Genomic DNA, 23,386 nt, shown 5'->3' with positions numbered 1-23,386 from the left:
TAACCTGCCAGCTTCCCGTTATTTTAACGATTTGCCTCGATTCGCACCCGGCTATTGAGAACTGTTCCCCTTTTTGGCGCCCTACCTGTCTCGGTCAGAATACGGTACATAGCTCCTGCGAACCCAGCCATGTCCGTCCGCCCGCTCCGCTTGCCCCTCCTCATCGGCCTCGGTACAGCGTCGATCGCGTGCTCGCTCCCCATCCGCCCCGCGCCGTACCGGTTCGACACGCGGGATGTGCCGCGACCCCTCTCTCGCGACTACCACGGGAGGGAGGCAAGGGTCGGCGGGTTGGACCCGGAGACCATGCGCCAACTGTCTGGGGGTTGCGTTACTGGTACGTGGCTCTGTACCCGCCTATGTGTGCTTCTCGGTATACGACCTAGGTGTATATACGATATATGCGGCAGACCCGCTGCGAGGACCCCTTTTTTGGTTCTCAGGATAATCAGAGAGAGAGACGAAGGGGGGCAATGAGTAGCGTAGACGCCTTCCTGTTGCTGACGCAAGGTAACTATAGGCTTCGTGTCCGGACTAATTGTCAGCACCTTCTCAAGGATGCTAGTCCTGCTCCTCGGGCTCTCCGTGATTCTTGTGCAAGTATGCTTATCTATCTACTACCGTCTACCTATACCCCTTGCCCTCTCTTCACATATGTCTATTTCTACAAAAAAGCTTCATCGACTTTAATAAACCTCTGACTTGCGTGTTATCTTATCTAGGTAGTTTCACAGTACGGCATCGACCTGGTGCAGCAGCTGCGGCTGAAGCAGCGGGTCAGGAATTCACGGATACTTGCGGCCCTGGAAGAGGAACCCGCATTCAAGTTATCGTTCGGAATTTTCTTTGCCATGTCGGCGTTCATGCGTTTCGAGTAGCCAAGCATGGTGATTTATGGAATACGAGTTGTACTTAGTTAGCCCAGATGCTAGGTGCCTCGGCAGTCCTTTTCGATTTCTGGCCCCGCCGGTTGCCGGCCGGACAGACTTTAGAAAAGCCTTACCTCTAGAACGGCTGCGTTTCCCTCTTTAGCCAAGCCGTTGTAAGTTCATCTTCCTCGAAGTACCCCTTCGTCTTGCTCCAAATATCGGCGTTGTAATCGCTGAGCCACGCTTTCTCCTCATCCGTTAGCAGGTTAGGGTCGATCAGCTTGCGACAGTACGGCACCATTGTGACATGCTCGAATCCGAGATATGCCTTGTCGCCAAACTTGTGCTTAGTTTCCACCTCCTTTACCATGACAATATTCTCGATGCGAATACCGAAGGAACCGTCCTCATAGTATCCAGGTTCGTCTGAGATGACGTTGCCCGCCGACAGCGGAACTTCCGAGTACTGCACCCTGGTACCGATACCGATGGGTCCCTCATGCACATTTAGGTACGAACCAACACCGTGGCCCGTACCGTGGCGGTAATCGAGCCCGTATTTCTACGACGCGGAATTAGCAAGGCTTAGCAATTCGTAAACTTCGGGATAAAATATACCCATAAGTGCTGGCGTGCAAGACTGTCCAGTGCAAAGCCAGTGGTCCCCTTGGGGAAGATTGCCGTGTCCAAAGCGATGTTTCCCTTCAGGACAAGCGTGTAGGCCTCTATTTCAGCATCGGTGGGTCGGCCGAAGTGTAATGTTCGGGTTGTGTCTGTGGTGCCATCTAGGAACTGTGCCCCGGAGTCACATAGGTAGACCGCATTAGGGTCGACAATAGAGCAATTCCCACGCTCTGGTTTATAGTGGATAACAGCAGCACTAATGTATAATTAGTAAAATTACTCGGGGCCCGTTATTCGCCAATCAGACTCACTTTGGCCCCGTCGACGATATTGTTGGAAAGGAGAGCCCGACGAAATCCTGTAGCTTCGTCCGTAGAGCCTCGAGTTTATCTGCGGCTTCAACTTCGTCGATAGTGGCCTTCTTTACTACCAGCTGGTCTTCGAGCCATGCAAAATATTCAATAAGAGCCGTGCCGTCTCTAATATGGCACGCCCTCATCCCTTCCAACTCAGTCTCGTTCTTGATAGCCTTGGCGTCTCCGATCGGGCTCCTCATTTCTTCTACTAAATCATCCCCCCCAAGCGCGCGCTTGAGAGCCCATGAAGCCGTAGTAGAAATCAGAAACTTCTTCCTCGAGCCGGGTTCGCTGGTTAGAAGCTCGGGATTCGTAGCTTCGGCTTCCTTGCCAAGCGCGGACGCATCGCCGAAGATATCTTCGTACGGCTTAAGGGTGACGCCGTTGTCTGCAAGGTACGATAGAGACTGGTCGCTCAGTTTAGATGAGTCGATATATAATATGGCCTCGTCAGCGGTAACAATGGCGTACGAGAAGAATACTGGGTTATAGGGGATATCATTCCCTCGAAGGTTAAAAAGCCAAGCGATCTCATCAAGCATGGAGACGACGAAGCCGAGAGATTTCTTCTTTTCGAGCTCCTTCCGGAGGTCGGCAAGCTTTGTCTTCACATCATTCCCGGAAAATCTTTCGTCGAGGACTATCACCGGTTCGTTCGGCCTCGGCGGGCGATCGGCTCCCCAGACCTTATCGACGAGGTTTCCCGCAACCGGCACTAAGTCCTTGCCTCCGTTTTTCTTGATCTTCTCGGACAGCTTCTTGGCCGTGCCGCTCGTCAGCAAAGTAGGGTCGACGGCCACGATTTTACCGGCAACGGCCTGGTCTGCGGACCATTTCTGCCAAGTAGGAACATCCGGGAGGCCTTGCTTCAGTAGCAGCCAATTTTCATCAAGCTGCTTGGAGGCCTGGTTGAAGTAGCGGCCATCTGTAGCCAGGGCGGCCCGGTCAAGGGTGACGACAGCACAACCGGCGGAACCGGTGAAGCCGGAAATAAAGGCACGGCGAGCATCGCATGGCGCAATATATTCAGACGAGTGGCTGTCCTCCGAGGGAATAACTTGACGCGATAGTCGTTAGCTGAGAAGAATTCGGTGCCTAGGAATTTGAATACGTCGGCTGCCCTACTATACACGTCGACTTTATTCTCGACCATGAGCTTCCGAAGCTCGGCAAGCCGAGCAGTCGTATCAACCGTTCCCATCTCGATAGCAGCGGTCGAACTCTGGGAGCGGGAAATCAAAATTGGGCAAAGAGAACGGCGGGTTGTCGAAGAGGGCGGGGCGTTCCACAACCAATATCCGAATTTAGAGGTTAAAAAGATAGACGCGAAGCGGACCCGTGTGGTGCCCGACGATGCGAGGAGGGGCCGTATAATTCTCATAGGCAATAGCCCATCACAATATCAGAGCTCCAAGGCAACGGTCGGTATAGGTATAGAGAGAGGTGGAGGATATGAGAGGCGGCCCAGTCGAGCGGAATCTAGGGCGGGTCGGATGTTGACCTAGGTTACCTGCCTAGGTAGGTTAGGAGGTATATGGGTGTCGATGTGGTTGCGTACTGATTAGAGGTTTGCGTAGAGGTTTTCGTAGAGATGTTGCAAGCTTGGGCTTGGGTAGCCCTGCGATGTTAGAGGCCTGCAATCAACATTAGAGGAGGCGTTGCCATGAGATACCAGCCCAAAGTGCTGGGTGACGAACGAGAGGGGGGAGGGGAGGGCGGAGGGCGGGCGAAGTATGTAAATAAAGGGGAGCAAGTAAATCAAAGATACTGGGGGTTGAGGCTACGGAAGCGCCAATCTAATGGAAGGTGGGATGTATGTAGGGTGGACCCATGACTTGGAACCCTGGGAGATAGGTGGGCCGTATGAGGGAGACAGGTACCAGAGGTTAGCTACTTAGTACATATACATATCAGCCAGAGAGGAGGTACTTACCTCCTCTGGGGAACCATTACTAAGAAGTACTTGTTTTTGTAACGACTGTACTTACTACCTATATACCTCATTTAGGTATGTCTATCCCGGCTGCATAACATGGAAGCTCTCCAAAGGCCACCCACTCTGGTGACATCAGATATACTCTATCTCCATCTGGGCTCACGCGACCGTGCCATATTGGGTACGCTCCGATATGTATACTCAGTATATATTCCATATACTTGCATATCCGACTATTGCATGCCGCCACTCGTTGGACTTGGCTTACGGCAATACCCACCAAGTCTTAAGTAACGTAGGTACCTAACCTAACCTACCTACCTCTTCCTTTCCATAAAGGTTGGCAGATTAGTTGCATAGGACCGCATAGAATCATTGCGGGCATCGACAACAAACCGAAGGCAGGTGCAGGTTACATTCCTGGCCTCCTACCATAGAGGTACATTCATAGGCCGTCCCTTCTCTACTTGCCAGCCTTCCGTCTCTATCAAAAACCAAACACAGGTACCCTACGTATATGCGTCCTGTTTCCTACCTCCTCACCGACGACATCTCTCTGTGCTTCCAAGGCCCATCTGACCTTACGCTAAGCCGCAGCCCATGGCCGCTGTCGATGACTGCCCTGGTTCATACCTCAACCTGATAACTCAGTAAACCCTTCGTCGCTTCATCACCTCAGACGCCCACCGCTCCACTGTCCGAACACTATACGTCTTCGGAGTTTAGAGCCTCCTCCCCAAGCCGCACACCACCTCGATATGGATGATATATCTCATAGAAGTCAACGCAGCCATGGAAGATATACCGATTCCTACCACTCTGCCCGAGGTCGAACATGTAAGTTGGCTCTTCTGCTTTACGGCCCCTGTCCGGCACCATGCGGCTACATGCTACTCTTCCGTCTATACGTCTCTGAACGGAGGTTTATATGAGCACATACGGGTCTCTGCGGGCGTGTACTTGTCGGTAGCTACACAGGTAGTGTCTCTAACATCGGGCAGTTGATCCGAGAGTTGTACAAGCCAAATCCCGCAGCCAAAATTGCCCGTATCCAGGAAGTTCTTCAAGGTCTCCAGAGATCTCCCGATGGATGGCAACTTGCCCAGGGCCTGCTATCCAGGCCGGATGGCAACGTCAAATTTTTTGGTGCCTTGACCATCATCGTTAAATTAAACACTGAAAGGTGCGTAACACCGCCCCCGCCAATGTCGCCGAAGGCTTCCCCGACTGAGTCCCCTATAGCCTGCCGGATGAGGATGCCGTCTCGGTGCTTCAACAACTCATCTCTTGGCTCATCACCTCCCTGGGAGATGGATCACGCGAATTTGTTCTAAGGAAGCTCTGTTCTGCTTTGGTCACTTACTTTATTCATTACTCACACACCTGGACCAAGTGCGTGCGTCACCTGCTGTACTGTCTGGATACTCAGGCAAGCGTACCAGTCGAGAATGTAAAGGACGGCGATACTATCGAACCTGCTATTCGAGCGTTGGATCCCGGCAAGTTCCTCGTCCTCACATGGTTTGCCACCGTCTTAGCCGAAGAATCGGAGAAAGTCGATACCAAATCGACCAAGTATATCTCTCTCCACGAGCGCGTTCTTGAAAATGGGCGTGATGTCGTAACCATCCTATCTTACAATTCCTTGCAAGGCCCTGGTGGCGAGCGCTCCCACCCAGCAGACTCGATATATTGTTTACAAGCCTGGCTTCTCTACGCCCAGCGTAACCCGAAGCCTCGGTTGATACAGCAACTCCAGACGCTAGTCCAGCCTGTTATCAATTGCCTTCTGGTCGACGAACTATATGAAGCAGCGGTTGAGCTTCTTACCGACGCCCTAGCCAACTGGCAGTCGTTCTTTCTCCGCGATCATTTTGAATCTCTATACTCTGTCTTCGAGAGTCAATGGTCTCGGCAGAAGTATCTAGCCCTCCTCCAGGCCGATTTTGATTTCGACTCGGTTCAGTTTGGCCTGTTTATGCTGGCCTTCGGGGACGCCCAGATGGTTGAAATGATGGACAGCACTAATGAAAGAGCGCAAGGTTTCCTTACCAGCCTCGCCCTCCTATTGAGCGCCGAGGGCCACCCCGTTGCCGAAGATAAGATATTTGTTCCTGCTCTCGAATTCTGGTCCGCCTTCGTCGAAAACCTGGTAGACACTCTGTACACCGAGCCTACAGGTAAATTACAATGGGATATCCCACCCCTGTCGCAGATTATGCGTGTCGTCTCGTATAGCTGGCAGAAAATACAGTATCCGCCACTTGACGTTTACAACTCGTGGGACTCGACGGAGAGAGTCGGATTTTCAGAGGCGCGAAAAGATGTTGCGGATTACCTTCAGTCCGTGTACACAATTTCGGGGAAGTCTCTCGTCTCGATTTTCGTAGACTTCCTACTACAGGCCTTGAAAAGCTCGGCTTGGGCTGAGCTCGAAGCTGCGAGCTTCTGCTTAGGTGCGCTGTCCGATTGTGTGTCGGACGGGACCTCATGTGACGAGCTTCTGACTTGTGTATTCGGGTCTCCTCTGTTCGATCTCCTACTCCGGGGACAGAATGACATACCCATGCGGGTTAGACAGACATGCCTCTCGCTGATAGAGCGCTACTCAGATTACTTCAGCAACCACGCCGAATTTCTACCGGGTGCGCTGAACCTGCTCTTCAACGCCGTGGGCGATCGTCATCTTACGGTGCCTTCGTCGAAATCAATACACAAACTATGTTCCTCTTGTCGATCCTTGTTAACGACCGAAGTTAATGCCTTTCTGGAGCAATACGGGTCGCTGCGCAGCAACCCCGAGTTTGACTCATTAGCCGAAGAACGGGTAGTTGGTGCCATTGCATCTATCATACAAGCAGTTCCCGACCACGCACAAAAGACAACTGCCTTTCAGAGGCTGTTGATTCTAGTTGGTGTAGATGTTAATAGCAGCTTACATCTCTGTTCTCGGGGAGAGGGATTCCTCGTAGACCCTAATGATCCCGTGAGTCTCGCGGGATTTTGTTCCAAGCATTCTGCTTTGGTCGACTATTCAGTTATTCGGTCTCTAACGTACTATAGGTTATACCTCGAGCCTACGACATAGCACAGCACCCAGCAGCACCGGTCTCGGCGGTAGAAGTATCATTGCAACTAGCTATCCGAGCCCTTCGCTGCCTTAGCAACATCGCAAAGGGGCTTCAGGCCCCCACCGACGGCCCTATCGATTTGGATACCGAGGATGACGGGTTTCGACCGTCCCCAGACGTGAATCCGACACAAACACACGTAAATATCATGGTGAGAATATCCCTGTCGAGATTTGATAGCCTTTGATGGCGATTTAAGGAAGTCGATGTTGACAATCTTTAAGAACACCCTCGTCCAACTAAAAGAGACCTTCTCAAGCAATAGCGAGGTAGTCGACGTCATTTGTTCCATTCTACGCGCTGGGTTTTCAGAAACCGAACCGGGGCCGTTCGTATTCCCCCTTCAGATGGTGACCGAGTTCATCATTAACGGTTGGCAAACCCGTATTGCAACTGTGGTAAATACAGCAAGCGTCTTCGTGACGTCTCTAAGTAATGGAGGGCAAAAGAAGCATGCCGGCGAGATCCTTGGGCAGCTTTTGCCGTGGATCTTCAATATCCTACATCAACTCTCAGGTGAGTGGTCACTTCGTTGTGACAGAAGCAATTTGTTTGGTGGCCCTTTTAAGTCGGCCAGCCAGTAGTAGCTTTTGTCTCGCGACGTAATATTGGCCTATATTATACTGGTGCTAACAGCGAACTAGGCCCCGAGCAAGATCCTGAGCTGGCGCAATACGGCCTCGAGTTTGTCCAGAGGGTGATGGCCCAACGCCCGGAAATTCTCATGTCCCAGCCTTCGAATATGCTTGAATTCCTCTTCTTATTTGCCCTCAAGCTACTAAACGGGAGCGAGCCATTGCCGAAGTTGGCAGCGACGGAGTTTTGGGTCCGTTTACTTATATCTCCATGAGGGCAGAGACGTGTTGATGCTAATGATTTCTTATTATCACTAGACAACGTTCATCACGCTCAAGACAGATGATCCACATACCCAGGCCATCGTCGACACCGCGATGTCTTACCTGGGGCCGCAACTGTCGCAGTCGCTCGTACAGAACATCGGTGGCAAGGCATCAAGGAGCGAGCTGGATAAACTCAGCGATCCACTTAAGAAGTTGGTAGTGCAGCATGTTGGCGCGCGCCAATGGCTTGAGGCAGCCCTGAACGACCCGTCGTTTCCTAGCGATAAGGTATCGGAGGAGGACAAGGCGTTATTCCTCAAGAAGATCATCAGGTACGTCTTTCCCCCGCGGATACCGAGTTATTTAGGTGTGTGCGTCCGGGGAGCTAATTATGGCCGACGCAGTCTCCGGGGTCAGCGCGCCACCAGCCAAGTCGTCCGCGATTTCTGGCTGGCCTGTCGGGGCTCGAGTTTCGCGTACGTTTCGTGAAGGGCCCGACCGGTCAAGAACGGCGTGTCGGTGGTATCTGCTAAGCTTCGCGGCCTATGGCGTGGCTGCAATCGAACTAAATCGAAAAAGGTCCTTCCCCCCCCCTCATAAGGGTTATCAAGCCGCTAGGACTATTGTTCGCGATCTCATGATACGGCCCAATGCGATTCGGTGCGGCGAGATATTATAATGCGACGCCACGGGTGACGAGCTCTTCTCTGACGAAGTAGGCGTCAGCGTAGTTAGGTGGTGTGGTTGGCGTCGTGCTCTTGTTGGTACAGATAGGGACGGTAGCTGGTTAATGATAATGCGTTTTACCTCTAATCGGCTTTTATATTTCCGAGTTATGTATCTCGAATGTAGGTGTGCCGTATCGCTTATATGATGCCGGATATCTCACCTGTGTATGTGACTTTAGCCCAAGTGGGATCGTTGCTTCCCGAAGGAACGAACTACGCGCAGGACTGAGGCAGGCGGATAGATCCTCTAGGCACGCACGTAAAGGCGAAGGGCGCTGTCCTTAGAGATGATGCTCGTGCGTATACGCTGTAGGTAGGTAGCAAGTAGGTATGCTTGCGGGTGTGTGCGCGTACGCGTATATAGGTAAGTAGATGGCGAAGTGCGGACGACCGAGCCGGTTTGCGTGGAGGAATGATGTATTCTTCAGACACATATGCTTCTTGCATATATAGAGAGGCAGGTATATATTATATGTACGTGGAGGTAGTATATTCGTACCGCGTTGTCCTCCTTTGCGTTCCTTTCCTCTCCGCTGTCTTTTTCCCCCGGCTGCCCCTAGCCCTCTCCGCCTCTCGTCCGGGGCGGTACAGGACTACGCGAGGCCGACGGCGCGGCGGACGGCATCCATGGTGCGCTCGGCGCTGCGGCGCGCGGCCTCGGCGCACTCGGCCTCGACCTCCTCGAGCCACTTGCCGCCCTTGCGCTCCAGGTGCTCTCGGTATCTGTCGCCGACGCCCTCGAGCTCGACCTCGAGCGCCGCCGTCACGTCCGCCTTGAGGTGCGCGAGCGTGCTGCCAGCCGATGCGTAGTCCTCGGCGATCTCGCGCGGGGACGGTGCCTTGCCTGCCAGGGTCTTGGTGCCTATTTTGCGGGGAGAGGACTGGTTAGTTCGGTACCGCTAGGATCGAGGGCCGGAAAGAGGGGGAAAAGGGGAGAGGAGGAAAAGGGGAGAGGGGGAAAAGGGGAGAGGGGGAAAAGGGGAGAGGGGGAAAAGGGGAAAGGGAGGGAGGGAGGGGGAGGAGCGTCTACATTGCGATAGGATCTCCAGGAGGTTGGCAACGCCAGGCCGATTCTCCCGGTCGTACGTCACGCCGTTGAAATTGTCGGTCACGGCCCCGAAGATGCGCGATTTGATCTCAACTGCATCAGCAGTGATGAGGAGGCGGGAGCGATGGTTCAGGGCGGACTTGGACATCTTGTTCACGGGGTTGACAAAGCTCATTATCCGCGGGGAGGGGCCTGGGCTAGCGTTAGCGACGATGAAGCATCAGTTCCTTTACACGCCTACTATGATATATTACATCAAGCTGGTGTGAGAGACAAGACACGGGAAAGGGGGGGGGGGGGACTAGTGAGAGGGGTAAAGTAACTGGAGGGAGGGTATCAGTGAGTCTGTAGACACGGCTGACGTACTTGTCACGGTTTGAGGTGGGATGAGAAGGCTCTTGTAAGTAGCGTTGAAGTTGGTGGCACACTCGCGCGTAAATTCAAGGTGCTGGCGCTGATCGTCGCCGACGGGCACGTGGGTTGCACGGTGTATCAGAATATCGGCAGCTTGGAGCACGGGATACGAGAATAGGCCAAGCTTCAGGCCGCCCATAGTAGAGTCGTCAAGATCGGCTGCCTTATTGTGCTCCTGGAGCTTTGTCTATGTCGTGATTTTGCGCACGTCCGTATTAGATATCGCATCACACCTTTACCCACTATGTCTCTCCCTGTGCCTCTCTTCTTGGCCTTCCACCAAGCGCGGGTTGGGGGGGGGGGGGGGGGGGTGGTAAGGGGTAAGCAAAGAATAGGGGCGAACCAACCTTCCACTGGGTCATACGCCCTAGGTATCCCATCGACGCGGTACAGCTGAGAATCCACATGAGTTCGGCATGGGCGGGCACGGAGGACTGGTAGAACAGTATGGACCCCTTCAACGGGTCAATGCCTACGGCCAGAAGGGAGGCCAACACTTCGCGGCGACGTATGCGCAGCGTTATAGGCTCCTGGGGCACCGTGATTGCGTGCAAGTCGGCGATCGAGAACAGCACCATGTCCTCAGTGCCTTGGGCAGCATCCTGCAGCTGCTTCCACTGCCGCAGCGCCCCAAAGTAGTTGCCCAGGTGCGGCACGCCCGTGGGCTGGATGGCGGAGAAGATTATTTTCCCTTCTGGCTTAGGCAGCTCGACCTTCGCTGCCTCCCATGTTTCTTGGCTGGCAGCGCTGTCGTCCGCAGTGGACTGGTTTCGCCTCTGCTGATGCCTCCTCCTCGACTGCGCGGCCGAGTACAGGATCCGCCTCCGAGCTAGGCCGACAGCTAGAGGCCGGCAGCAAACGCAAAGTGCCGGTGACATCTATGCCATCCAAGCCTTCACTTGCAACATATAAGTGGCGTAATTGACTGTTATAAGGTAGGATGCCTCAGGGTCTGGGTCCGGCTTGGTTACCGGATTGTACGCGAGCTACCTATAGAAGGGGTTTCGAGAGGCGGGGGAATTCAGAATTATGACTTGGGAATTTCACCTAGTCATGCCGATAGAATTAGGCACAGGGACGGCAAGGCGAGCGGCGTTGATTAGTGCTGGTCCTGTCGTCGTCTTCCGTATGATGCAGAAGGGATGGTTTAGAAATATTCTTGAATGCGATACTTGCATTCGATGGTGAAGTTCGATACATGGGTACACGTATATAGTCAAATATATATATGTATATACCATACAATGCAACAATGTGAATGTGGATCTATTGGCCAATCAACATTAGCTAGGTAAGAGCTGCAGCAACAGCCACCTGTAAATAAGCTTGTACAACGACGTTTTACGAGCTCTTAGATTCAGTCAATTCAACAACGGTTCAACAGCTCTGCCTCCTTACAATTGCGCGCCTTAGATTATCAAGGCGCCACGCAATTACTAGGAAGCCAGCCTACCGTGACGTACAACAACACCTGTAGATATACAAATACCTAAATTGATATCCATCTTTCTGACAACAAACCAGAAGAATAAGTACCTAGTTTAAGCATACATCCGTAAGTATAGACAAGCTGGGTACGCATTTTCCCGTGGGCAGACATGCCGCCCCCTTTTTGGGTAACCCTGAACGCACGGAAAGAGAGAACGCGTAGGTAGGTACATATAATAAACGATTCCGGATAACTGCTCTCGTAGCCTTTGCGGATTAGATATGAAGAATGCATCTGGATATCAATACACGCCAGGTTATATAACTCACAACTGGCAGATGCCTAGTAGGAACGAGCCTACGTTAGGCATACCCACAAATATTTTTCACACATCTTGATGGCGTCACTTCGTACGTAGACCGAGATGTCCTCTCCATCTACGCCGTGTGCTTAAACCTTTCACTGCGCAGCAATTCCTTCACCTTCTCAACTGTACCCAACGTCCCGCTCTTGCCAAAGGTCTTGAGCTTGTCCTCGACGATCTGCTGCAAGCTCTTCTCCTGCTCGTCGAGCTCGTTTCCGATACCTGTTGTGTCCCGGTTAGCGCACTTCCTGTTGGACTGAACTTATACGACATCAAGGAGATAGGAAAGATAGAGGTAGGCTACTAGGCAGCTAGTAAAAAGGAATGACGCCGCGGTTCGTGGGAACGTACCGAGGCTAGAAAACTCCCACATATTTGCCTTCATACCGATTCCATAGTACGCGTGCTTCTGCAGATAGGCTAGCCAGATCTGGACCGTCTCTGGGTGGCCGTCGCGGATCTGGATCAGCCTCCTGCGCGTGATCCTCTCAAAGTTCTCCTGCGACTTCTTGAAGATGAAATGACTCCTCGGAACGGTCCAGCGCTCGATGATCTTAGGTAGCGGCACCGGCCCAAAGGCAGGGAGGCTCAGGTAATAGGCCGCCCGCAGCGCGAAGTCACAGAAGAACTCAAGGTTCGGGATGCTGAACGATCGCAGTTGTAGGTCACATGTCGGCACACCGTACGGAGCCTCCCGGCGTAGGGGCTGGAGGTAGAGCGCCTGGACGGCTCGAGGTAGTCGGACTTGGTTCTGTTCGCGGGCATCCGGCAATTCGTTCCTGTCAATTGCGTAAGTCATGCTGCGTCTCCCAACGTACAGCAGTTAGGTCCATACACAGCTATAGGAGGCGTAGCCGCTGGTTTGACTGCCGTAGTCGGATCGGTGGGAGTAGGTGGTTCAACTCTTGAGGTTTCGTAGTTAAGTCTCTTTGCGTGCGCATCAAGTATTCGATTGGAGCATCGCAACGTACATCGTTGTTTCCGAGCGGACGCCTGCAAATCCGGCCAAGGCGTATCGTGGCGGTTGGACCTTTCCGAACGTGAAGAGGTAAGCCGATCGGCCAATCCATCGCGAATCCTCTGAGAAGGACGGTAATCTTACCAATGGCCTCGTGAATAAGTGCCGTATCGGCCGTATAAGAGCTGATCTAGTCATACTGTGGAAATTTCCGCTTTCTCCGCGCCCCCGTAGAGAGCCAACGAACTGCGCAACCTCGTGGACGGAGTTGATCTGCGACTCTTCGGTTTGCGCGATTCGAGAATGCAGGGAAATTGGACGAATGCTTTATCGATATAGCCCTACCTGAGGAAGTGGGGTGGTTCATAAGCTTGATATGAGGGTTGTGAGGCATACAAAACTATTTCTGTAGATACATACATTTCTATGCAAGTATCGGAGATAGCTCTGAGACATCGGCATAAATAGACAAAAAGAGGGTCGGCTTATCGGTTATCAGTTATCAGCCGCAGATAGGAGGTAGGTAGAGCTCCCGCCCCACGTCACTCTCCCACCTACAACCCTCCCAGCGTACGGCTCTTCCACCTACACCTCTAACCGACCCCAACCGGATTCTTCTTCTATAGCCGGGAGCATTCCAAGCACCCTTCTGGATTCCTTGATGATAGTAGCAGTCCTCATACAGTCGAGATGGAGGCGGCAATGAAATCTTGGGGTGAGTAGCACATACATCGCATACTTCGACCCCATCTCCTGCGCTCGCCGCCGATGGAACCCGCGCTGATATTGCTCCCCGCCCCTCGCGGCCTGTCTATACGTGTAGAGCTCGACAACGACATCGTGCTCGCCGACCCCGTCCGAGATGCTCTCTACAACTACTCACCCAGCCACCAAAACGATGCCTCCAATCCCTGGAAGGAGAACCCTCACTACTTCCGGCACGTGCGTATCAGCGCCATCGCCCTCATCAAGATGGTCATGCATGCCCGCTCCGGAGGCTCGATCGAGATCATGGGTTTGATGCAGGGCTATGCCGACGGCGATACCATCGTCGTCACCGACGCCTTCGCACTGCCCGTCGAGGGCACCGAGACCCGCGTCAACGCCCAGGAAGGGGCCAACGAATATATGGTCCAGTACCTGCAGCTTTCTCGCGACCAAGGCAGCCGCCAGGAGAACGCCGTCGGCTGGTACCACAGCCACCCGGGCTACGGCTGCTGGCTCTCCGGCATCGACGTGGAAACCCAGAAAATCCAGCAGTTGGTCAATGAACCCTTCGTCGCCGTCGTCATCGATCCCGACCGCACCATCAGCGCCGGCCGCGTTGATATTGGCGCCTTCCGCACCTACCCTAATGACTACAGGCCCGTCTCCTTCGCCGAGCACCCCCCCGCCCCGTTGAGCAGTGGCAGCAGCAGCGTGCCCCCTGCTAAGGCTGAGGACTTCGGCGCCCACGCGAGCCGCTATTATAGCCTCGAGGTATCACACTTCAAGTCGACGCTCGACTCGAGTCTGCTCGAGCTGCTCTGGAGCAAGTACTGGGTCCAGACACTATCCCAGAACCCGCTGCTGACGAACCGCGACTTCGGCGACAAGCGCATGCTCGACCTCGGCTCCAACATCCGCGAGGCGTCACAGTCCGTCCAGCGCTACGCCCGCAGCGGCGGCGGTTTTCAGGCGGCTGGAGGCAGCGGCACAGGCGGCACGGCCGGCCTCAGGGGCCTCGACGCCGAGATTGACAGGCTAGTGCGGGCAAGCCGCTCTATTGTTACGAACGAGAAGCAGGGTCTCATGGCTGTGGAGGTCAAAGCCAAGGTCTTCGGCAGCCTGGGGACCTCCGCTACTTCCGCCGATACAGTCATAGATGGAACCACAGATGCAGTCGCTACCATGATGAGCACAGCCGAGGCGCCCACGGTTACGACGTAGTACACGGGTGCTCAAACGGCATGGTAGACGCAGAAAGACGAACCGGTCCACTTTTACCGGCTCACTCTTTTCATGTAGGTAGGGGTTTTTTGGCTTTTATACGAGGTAGGAGGAGTCAAGACCAGGACGGGCCGGACATCAACAGACTCTGATATTCGCCGGCGTGGGTAGCAGCAACTATCTTACAGATGTATTTCTATAGATGGCGACCCTCTCTAGGCGTCCCTCTCTAGTTGCTGCTCGTCTCTAACTAGCTCGCCGGTCGATGGCATACCAACTCGTTATCAGGCTACTACGAGACACTCTCCCGCGCGGGGAGGGAACGTAAGTGAGCAAGCAAGCAAACAGATAAACAAGTAAGCATGAGTTGGCACTGTGTATATGTATTTCTCACGTCCTCTTCCTCTTCCCGTCGCATCCCCATTGGGTACCGCTGGAGAGACGGAGGGGAGGAAAGGGTGAGCGGCAAGGGATGGAAAAGGAGGTGAGGTCGGCTAGTGAAATCAAGATGACACGTTGACATGATATCCGGGGACACCGACGCCCTCGACGTCTGTACGTGTCTGGGGCCGTTTTCTCCGGCAGGGGCGTATACCTCTCCAGGTAGTGCGGCGTATATCCACCCGCTATACATACCTTGCACGCGCAAACATTCAATCGGGGCGTCGTGAAGTAATATCCATTTTTCGGATCCTTCCGTCGTGTTGCACGTAAACGGAGGTTGTATATACAATAATGACTGTACCTGCATATTGCATCCTTGGTATGAGTGGTGATGTCAATGGAAGAGCTAACCTTACTGCTCTCCCCTCTTCCATCCTCAATTATTTCTCCTGTTTTCCTTTCCCCCTTTTTTCTCACTCGCCTTCTCATTTGCCGACTCCTTTTCTTGACCATATAGTCCTACATTGGCCCCCGCTTCCCCCGTAGCACGTACACCGGGATAGTCCACGCCGACATCACAATTCCATCTCTTGCGCTACTTTGCTCGCCCGTTCCGCGCGCGCGATTGACTCCTCGCGCCCGAGCATCGTCAGGATGTGCACAACCCCAGGGCCGGAGCGCCCCCCGGCCAGTACCCACCGCAGAAACTCATGCCCATAGGGTACGGGCTTGCTGCTGTCGTCGTCGGAGGCGGGCTTGCTGCTATCGTTGTCGGAGGTGGGCTTGCTGCTGTCGTCGTCGGTAGGGACGGGAGTCGCCAATATTCGCCCAATGAACGGTATTACCGTCTCTTCAATCGAGAGCTCCCTCCAATTCTCCTCCGGAACGCCGCGGAAGATATCGGCAAGCATGGTGGCGAGCTGGGAAGGGAGATATTCAGTGTGTGGTACATTCCTCTGGTGATGATTTTGTTGAACGGTCGGTATAGTCGCTGCCCCCGCCTTTTCCCCGGCCCCTGCTTCTTCTATTGCCTCTGCTTCTCCCGCCGCCTCTGCTTCTCCCGCCGCCTCTGCTTCTTCCGCTGCCTCTGCTTTTTCCGCCGCCTCTACTTCTTCCTCTGCGCCTGGCGCAATCTCTGCCTCCGCCTCTACCCCCTGTGACAACGAAGTATCGTGATCTAGGAGAAACATCGTCGAGAATTGTGCTTTTTTACTTAACAGGGCGTCGCGATAACATAGCTCCGGGATCGACCAGAGGAGCTGCGCGTTGCGCCCCACAGTCGTGCGCGGGCCGTGATAGTGCGCCAAATCAGCGATCAAGAGTCGGCGTATGTACTCGCGTGAGAGCCCAGTATCGACGTTGGTTTCGTCTAGGGCAGCAGGGACGAGATTTCCGAGCAGGTGCTCATTTCCATAGGACTCCTCATTCTCGCCCTCTTCCCCCTCTATCTCTGCGCCGGGATTCTCTTCGTCGTTAGGGGGGCGGAAGAAAGCAAGACGAGCCGCTTCGCGCTTCGCAATGAGCTTCTCTAGCACAGGGACTAGGTTCGAAGAAATAGTGTTAAGGGTTTCTGGATCGGCCGCAACTGAGAGGCGCTTCGCGTGCATGAATTGTAGATGTTTTTGCTTCTGGTTGACGGTGACGTTGCCCTTGGTAAAATTCAAGTTGAACTACGCCGTCCAGGTGAGGTTTCTCCAGCGTTAGTGCTTGGTATGCGATATACACAAGGCCCATACACGAGAAAACAAGGAGAAATGGCAAAGCGTTATAAGGAAAGGGGCTAGCCGGCTTACCTTTTTAATCATTTGGGCGAGATCCATGACATCTTTCTGGCCCCTGCCAGGGGAACGGGGGCCTTGGCTCCAGCCGAGCAACATGACGTGGTTAAGCAGGGCAATGGGAAGGATGCCGGACTCGCGCCAGGAGCCAATTGTGAAGCTCCCCTGGCGCTTGCTTAACTTCCGCCCCTCGCGATCCACGAGCAGCCCAACGTGCATGAACTCTGGTTTCGGCCACTTGAAGGCGTCGTACAGCGCGACGTGTCGTGGTGTTGATACCAGCCATTCCTTTTGTCGTCGCCGTCGTTAGTCAGACTGGTGGACCTACAGAAGAAGAAAAAGATGAAGAGGGGACGTGGGAGTTGGTAGTAGTGACAGCGGTGAGGGTAGGACTGACTGCTCCTCGGATCACATGGGTGATTTTCATGAGGTAGTCGTCAACGACGTTAGCAAAGTGGTAAGTCGGGTAACCATCGCGCTTTATAATGACGAAGCTATCCTCGCTCATGGGCTTTGTGTAATTGCCATATACACGGTCGTGCACTACAGGCGCCTGGTCGAGGCGGAAACGAACGGAGTACGGCTCCCCGTCAGCGGCCCGCTGGTCGGACACGTCCTTGTCGACGTGCAGGCAGGGCCCTCTGTAGGTGGCGAACTCCCCCGTCGCTAGTTTCTGCTGCTGCATGTTTTGCAGCTCCTCGGGCGTGCAGAAGCACCGGAACGCGTGGCCCTCGTCCATCAGCTGGTTCGCGTGCTGGGTGTAGGTCTCCAGTCGCTCCGACTTTGTAATATTTTAGCCTTATCTCATCTCTGGGCTGCGGAGCGGGCGAGGTAGGTCCCTCGTTAGGAATGATAGATAGCGCCTAATGCGTACATACCTGTCTATATGGGCCGTAGGGGCCGCCGACGTCGGGACCTGTAGGTGTTAGAACACGAATGTGGATTCGCCAGGAGTGTAGGCCTTGGTACCTTCGTCCCAGCTTAGGCCGGCCCATTTCAGATCTTCGTATATTCTCTTCTCAGCATCTGATACAATCCTTGACTGCCAACAGTTAGCGGGCGACATAGCTATACACCCTCGCCTCCTCGCATTTCCCTTTCCTCCCAAGTGGTCGGCAGGAATCTGGTGCTCTAACCTGATCTGTATCTTCTATCCGTAGTACAAACTGGCCGCCAGTGGCCCTCGCAAGCAGATAGTTATACAGTGCCGTTCTCAACGAGCCCAAGTGCAGATACCCAGTTGGCGACGGCGCAAACCGTGTCCTGGCCGGTGTGTCTGGGAGGTTCTTGTTGTTGACTGCTGTCTCCTGCTCTGCCCGGCCCGAGAACTTGAATCGTTTAACGAGGTGAAATGGACGAGCAAGTAGCGCCCGGCCCAGGGGAACACGTGTGACGTAGAGACTCATCATGATCTTTCATAGGTGAAGTCTTCAAGGATCCTCCTATGCCATCGTACTCCAGCTTCTTCAGGGGTGCCACGGATGGGTATGAGGATTGCGATGTTGGATGAGTAGAAGCCAAGTTCTGTGACGTTTGCTCGACCTGCGAAAAATTTCAAGGTATACCGTCTTGAAAGTTGGATAAGGTAATAATATGCCATTAAGGGAACCATAAATTACCGTACTACCCACCCCTCCATACCTGGTAATGCGGTGGCGTGTAGAACGCCCCGCTTATGCTTAAAAGCAGGACAGGTTCTACGTCCCTTTATCCTTACCCGTTCGAGACAGAGACGCACACAAGCACCTGTGATATTTTGGTAATTTTTGTTCATCTAGTTTCGTTATCGTAGGCGTCAAAACCTTGGTCTGTCTGCCACAACGAGACTACCTGGAACGAGAAGACGTATTCCTACGCCATGAGGGTGATAAAGGAACCCCCTTGTGGAGTAGCCACACCACTATATCATCACCACCTCCTTCTCCAAATGCTTGATATGCCTTCCCCCCTGGTTTTCTCACTCCACCCTAAAGAAACATGGCTACCAAAAAAAAAAACAAGTATTTCCGAGATTGCATCATTAGATTTCGGTTCTTGGTTGTTCCTAGCTCTTATTTATTTTCGTTTTCGGAATCCCGCCAAGCACTTGTTCCGATTCCACGCAGTAATTTTGGCTGAGGGTATCATGGTCGCGTTGTTTCCGTCTATTGGGTCGCTTCTGGTAAATGTACAGCCTCCAAATAAAAAAAAGGGTCGAACGAAGAGGTCGTGAGGGTATAAAATAAGCGTACAATCGTCCCGAGACATCGAATTTCGAGAGAAAAGAGAAAAAAGGAATGCGGGTGGCCAGAGATCAAAATAGGTGAGCGAGGTGGACCTCAGCGGCCAAGTATGAATGATGACAAGGACATGCGGCAGGTGGCAGCGTGTCCCGTTTCAACTCGGTTGGTCTATGTTTTGTTGTAAACAGCCAGTGTGGCTCATAAAAGTCGTCATTAACATATTACGTAGAAAATCGTAAAACGTCGTTTAGAAGATGAAATGCCGTAAACGAGTCCATTTCACAAGTTCGGGAAATGCTCTCATCGATATCGTCGTCGCTATCGTCGGCCCCATCCTTGCCGGACACCTACTACCACGAGAGCAGCTACCACGCCAAGGATCAACAGACCGACGATAGACATGAAGCGGTTCAGGTTCCTCCACCACCGAGCGTTGTGGTATCGAGTCTCGTCGACGGGGGCGATCCGTTGATGGAAAGGGTCCGGCTCGTCCGACAGACGGAACCCTGTCGTACTCTGGTCCCGCTCGTCTATCGGGTAAACTCCCCTGGGAGGTAACGGAAGAAATGCTGCAGCCATCCATGCTGTCTCTCCCTGTTAGTTTCTGTGAAATTTGCTTACATAATGGAGAGGGCAGACTTACCAAAGGGAATCGCAAATCCTACTACGAATAAAACTACTTGGATATTACGCCTCCCAAACATGCTACTTTCGGCGGACCAGGTAGTAGAAGGCGCATTCCACACGCTAGGGTCCGTAGCTCGCCGATCTAGACGAAGATGAGGAGACCAGATGCTCGATGTTTTCTTTTTGGGACCGACATGAACCTCATTCTCGACAACCGGCGCGATCTCCATCGAATCCGGCCGTCCGTCCCCAGTGTCTACTTCTCTCGGTCGGCGACGAGGATTGTAAATGTTCTGTTCTTGAGATGGAGACCGGCTGGGAATCCAGGAACTCGGTGGCCGACTGTCGCCAGCTTCGGACAAAGACCTCGCAGACATTGGCGCCAGCCAACGTCTCTCCCCACTCCCATAGTAAAGTCTTGCCCAAGTCGGAATGGAGGCGGAGGTGAGACTCCCGGCGCGCGAGCTTAATGTCGAGCGAAGACTACGATCCGACGGTTGTCTGGAAAAGCCTAAACGTGTGCGTGACGACCGATGGTGGAGATCTGCTATCCCATCACCGTGTTCATCATGATCTCGAATGGTGGGCGTGGCCGGGGTAGGTAACTCTCTTGCACCCCTCATATAGGCGGGCATTGGTCGGTCTAGGGAATCGGGCCGGGAATTAGACCGTGAGCGAGAGCCTCGACGTTCCAAATTTTCTTCCAAACCCGCTAGCGACGATGATAAGCTTCGGATCTGTCTGCTATTCCCGCTGCCAAAAGCGCTGCTACCTCGATCGTGACCCGAACCTATCGATACGACGCGTGAGCCAGGAGAGCTGGCCTCGTCCTCGGAAAGCACAGTCGAGAGCTGTGAGCTCCATTGATGCGTATCCATCCGTGGTCGTTGCTGCGCGACGTTGGAAGGGCCTACCCATGTAGATCGTGGAACGGACGATATGGAAGGTGTGTAGTTCAGATGGACAACGTTTGCGGTAGCAATGATCAGAGACGACGTATCCTGAGTAACTATGCTCGAGAGAGAGGAGAACGAGTTGGCCCGACCTCGAAGGGATTCTTTTGACAGCTGGCTATTATAGCGGCCGAGGTTCTCGGAGGATGATCTCTTGTGTGGCCTGAGCGGAGGCACGACGAGGCTCTCCTGAGAGTACTTCTGCCGCACCTGTCGGGATGAGCTCTCGTCGGAAGACCGGTAGCGATGCGATCGAGCAGGGCTGATCGGCGACGAAAACGGCGAGGGCTCGCCGTAGACAATGTAGTTCTTGCTTGCCGGCGTGTCGGCAACTTCCGGAGCCGGAGACGAGGCGGGAAGCCGAGGAGGGGACGATTGGCCGAGAAGCATGTAATTTGAGCTGCTTGATGATGGCGGCGCCTCGATGCTTTCCGAGTCTAGCAAAGGCGGAGAGCTGCGGCCGATTACCCTGTAATTCGTTGTTTCGTCAATGGTAGAATCGCTTTGCTCAGAATTGAACGATTGCTTCGTCGCGAGAGGGGAGCGCTGCGGCGACGTAGGAGCGGATTCTGGCAGTGGTGGTAGCGCTGCGTCGACGACTTCCTTGCTTTTGCCTTTATTTTTGAACTCCGACGGATTAGGGACCTTGCGCAAGCCACCGACCATGCGATGACTCCAGGGAGAAGACTCAACGGGCTCTTCAGGCAATACCGTGGCTATCGAGGATGAACCTGTCGATGTGTAGGGCGACACGCTGCGCTCAGGCACTGAGCTCAACGGGGAGCCGTGTCGATCTTCAGTTGACGCATCAAACGAGCTCCCTTCATGCGAGCTAATGGTCGACGTGTTAGAAAAAGGAGCTGATTTGAGACTCGAATCCGACCTGTCGGAATTGTGTGGTCGCGTAGGCCTTAAAACGACGGAGAAGGTCTTGTCTGCGTGGACATTGATGTAATTTTCTCTTCTGGATACGGAGGGCTTCCACGATGGCGAAGCTGGCCCGCCATCGTGGTGCGATGGCTGTGATCGATTAATACGCCTACTATTGGTACCATAAGGAGGCCTGTTAATGACAGGGGATGGTGGGGTAGCGCTCTCGAGGGCAGACGAGTCGGAAGCGAGTTTCGGCCCTGAAACGCCTCTACCCTTGGGCCTTACCGACGGCGTGGCAGGCGTTGAAAATAGTGAAGGCGATGAGTCGGCGCGCTGACTTTCTGATCGATAGGCCGTAGTTTTTGCCGTCCTCGGTGTAGTGATTGCTGGGTTATTAGTTGCAAGTCGGGCGCCATCCTCCCCTATTTCCGGTTCCGCCGCATGAGGCTTGCTGCCACTAGCTTCGCCTTCAGCCAACCTGGGTGGTGAGTAGGGCACGATGCGAATCTGCAGCTTGTTCTTTTCCGACTCCGACCTCTCGTGCAATCCTATCCTCCGCGATTGTGACGACGATGATGATGATGGGGGTGTCGAAGGTGCCATCCTCTGCCGTGGGTCCGACCGCAGGTGGCGGGAAATAGCCGCACACGCTTGATTTTTTTTTTTTTTCACCTCAGTTGAGCGACTATAGCTATGTTAAGACGAAGGCCATAACGATTCATGCGATCTAGAGAAGCCTATTGGTAAGGCTGAAGAGCAATGGCGTATATTTTTCAGGTCGAGTATCGCTTCAAGTATCGCGCATCCAGGTACGATAATAACGATAACAAGTCGTCGAGTCAATTACCGTTCAGAGGTGATGGTCGTAGCCGCGGGAGCGAGGCGCAATATTAATGTAGAATATAATAAGATTAGAGAAAGAGAAGAAGAAGAAGAAGAAGAGGAAGAGGAAGAAAAGGATGTCCGAAGACTGAAAGAAGATAACCAATGAAGTCAAAAGAGAGACAAAGAGAGACGTGAAGACTAAGGCTGGGTATTATTATATCAGGAAAGGGCAGCGAAGAGAAGAGTTGAACAAGGAGATGCGTTCAGGCGTCGCATATACAACGATAGATCTTTGAGGGGGGCAGAGACGAATACGTCTTGCAAAGGAGCGTGGGACAGGTCGACAAAAGCCAGACCTCCAAGATAACTGCTAAGCTAAAGACACCACACACGCATACGCTCACTCATATCCATATCGGCAGAGGGGGACACAATCGGAGGAGAAGCAGCGAGGCCATCAGAAGACAGGCGGGAAGGGGGTGATATTTCCTGAATATGTCCCCCCCCCCCCTCCACTTAAAGCGACGGGTCAAGATCGATTGGCTAGTAACTAGCTAACGGAGGCAGCTTATTAGCTGTGCTGGTATGCAATGCGGTCAAAAAGGAGCGGTAGGGTTCCAATCTTTGTGGACGTTGGATAATACGACAGCCAGGGAGTTCGTAGAGTGCCAAAAAAGGTCTAGGGGACAGCTGAGGCGAACTAAGGAGCCGCCCATGTACCCCGGAGCATCTCGGCTCGTACCTCTGCTTTTTCTCTTTCCAGATTCCACGCGCACGACGGGGAGTGCCAGGTGGAAACAAACAGAGACCGGCGGACGGAGAGAGAACAGCAGTGATGCGCGAAAGGCCCACCAGGATCTCCGTCGTGTCTTGTCGTCCCGTGCCTTTCTAGGCAGGATGCCAATGTGCGAGCCGGGATGCGTCTGCAGCCTGCAGGCCTACTGCAAGTTCTGGATGTAAGTTGAAATGAGGTCGAAAGGAATTGTGGGCTAGCGGTCGAGGAACCTACCAGAGTAGCCGTTTAACTACAACCGAGAGGCTACATGAGAGGCCAGGAAAGACGAGCAGGAAAAACAGAGAACCATTCATCACTACG

General features: G+C 53.5%; 8 protein-coding genes across 8 annotated transcripts; 3 read left to right on the top strand and 5 right to left on the bottom strand.

The window, feature by feature from the left end:
• Window positions 1-129: 129 nt before the first annotated feature.
• GGS23DRAFT_601314 (uncharacterized protein) lies at window positions 130-878 on the top strand (the record flags this gene model as incomplete). Its single annotated transcript, XM_051519188.1, has 3 exons — window positions 130-337; window positions 521-600; window positions 723-878. The coding sequence occupies 3 exons, from the start codon at window positions 130-132 to the stop codon at window positions 876-878; spliced, it is 444 nt and encodes a 147-aa protein (XP_051367318.1).
• GGS23DRAFT_589530 (aminopeptidase-like protein) lies at window positions 468-3,684 on the bottom strand. Its single transcript, XM_051517632.1, has 4 exons — window positions 2,975-3,684; window positions 1,805-2,906; window positions 1,488-1,749; window positions 468-1,431 (listed from the first exon to the last, which is right to left on the bottom strand). Exons 1-4 carry the CDS (start codon window positions 3,228-3,230, stop codon window positions 1,006-1,008), a joined length of 2,046 nt encoding a protein of 681 aa, XP_051367317.1. The 5' UTR covers window positions 3,231-3,684; the 3' UTR covers window positions 468-1,005.
• A 232-nt stretch (window positions 3,685-3,916) lies between these two features.
• Window positions 3,917-8,618, top strand: GGS23DRAFT_589528 (armadillo-type protein). Its single transcript, XM_051517631.1, has 9 exons — window positions 3,917-4,224; window positions 4,377-4,622; window positions 4,787-4,968; window positions 5,028-6,771; window positions 6,849-7,067; window positions 7,141-7,432; window positions 7,561-7,742; window positions 7,810-8,090; window positions 8,163-8,618. The coding sequence occupies exons 2-9, from the start codon at window positions 4,548-4,550 to the stop codon at window positions 8,245-8,247; spliced, it is 3,060 nt and encodes a 1,019-aa protein (XP_051367316.1). The 5' UTR covers window positions 3,917-4,224; window positions 4,377-4,547; the 3' UTR covers window positions 8,248-8,618.
• A 267-nt stretch (window positions 8,619-8,885) lies between these two features.
• GGS23DRAFT_589524 (putative tryptophanyl-tRNA synthetase) lies at window positions 8,886-11,124 on the bottom strand. Its single transcript, XM_051517630.1, has 4 exons — window positions 10,296-11,124; window positions 9,901-10,135; window positions 9,517-9,726; window positions 8,886-9,348 (listed from the first exon to the last, which is right to left on the bottom strand). Exons 1-4 carry the CDS (start codon window positions 10,824-10,826, stop codon window positions 9,080-9,082), a joined length of 1,245 nt encoding a protein of 414 aa, XP_051367315.1. The 5' UTR covers window positions 10,827-11,124; the 3' UTR covers window positions 8,886-9,079.
• A 172-nt stretch (window positions 11,125-11,296) lies between these two features.
• GGS23DRAFT_589518 (ribosomal protein S10) lies at window positions 11,297-13,108 on the bottom strand. The gene is made up of 5 exons (XM_051517629.1): window positions 12,844-13,108; window positions 12,713-12,771; window positions 12,577-12,645; window positions 12,093-12,520; window positions 11,297-11,963 (listed from the first exon to the last, which is right to left on the bottom strand). The coding sequence occupies exons 1-5, from the start codon at window positions 12,895-12,897 to the stop codon at window positions 11,815-11,817; spliced, it is 759 nt and encodes a 252-aa protein (XP_051367314.1). The 5' UTR covers window positions 12,898-13,108; the 3' UTR covers window positions 11,297-11,814.
• A 126-nt stretch (window positions 13,109-13,234) lies between these two features.
• On the top strand, window positions 13,235-15,291 carry GGS23DRAFT_589516 (Mov34-domain-containing protein). Its single transcript, XM_051517628.1, has 2 exons — window positions 13,235-13,414; window positions 13,523-15,291. The coding sequence occupies exons 1-2, from the start codon at window positions 13,390-13,392 to the stop codon at window positions 14,626-14,628; spliced, it is 1,131 nt and encodes a 376-aa protein (XP_051367313.1). The 5' UTR covers window positions 13,235-13,389; the 3' UTR covers window positions 14,629-15,291.
• A 192-nt stretch (window positions 15,292-15,483) lies between these two features.
• On the bottom strand, window positions 15,484-18,373 carry GGS23DRAFT_440233 (uncharacterized protein). The gene is made up of 6 exons (XM_051513935.1): window positions 17,927-18,373; window positions 17,760-17,832; window positions 17,669-17,706; window positions 17,188-17,571; window positions 16,806-17,078; window positions 15,484-16,682 (listed from the first exon to the last, which is right to left on the bottom strand). The coding sequence occupies exons 1-6, from the start codon at window positions 18,197-18,199 to the stop codon at window positions 15,588-15,590; spliced, it is 2,136 nt and encodes a 711-aa protein (XP_051367312.1). The 5' UTR covers window positions 18,200-18,373; the 3' UTR covers window positions 15,484-15,587.
• A 957-nt stretch (window positions 18,374-19,330) lies between these two features.
• On the bottom strand, window positions 19,331-22,068 carry GGS23DRAFT_608127 (uncharacterized protein; the record flags this gene model as incomplete). The annotated part of the gene is made up of 2 exons (XM_051520158.1): window positions 19,331-19,596; window positions 19,656-22,068. 2 exons carry the CDS (start codon window positions 22,066-22,068, stop codon window positions 19,331-19,333), a joined length of 2,679 nt encoding a protein of 892 aa, XP_051367311.1.
• Window positions 22,069-23,386: the final 1,318 nt, after the last annotated feature.

Source organism: Durotheca rogersii (genome assembly GCF_024521655.1).
Source record: "Durotheca rogersii strain YMJ 92031201 chromosome Unknown GGS23scaffold_51, whole genome shotgun sequence".
NCBI lineage: Eukaryota > Fungi > Ascomycota > Sordariomycetes > Xylariales > Xylariaceae > Durotheca > Durotheca rogersii.
Note: the sequence above shows the minus strand (reverse complement) of the source record. Positions and strands in the feature narration are given on the sequence as shown.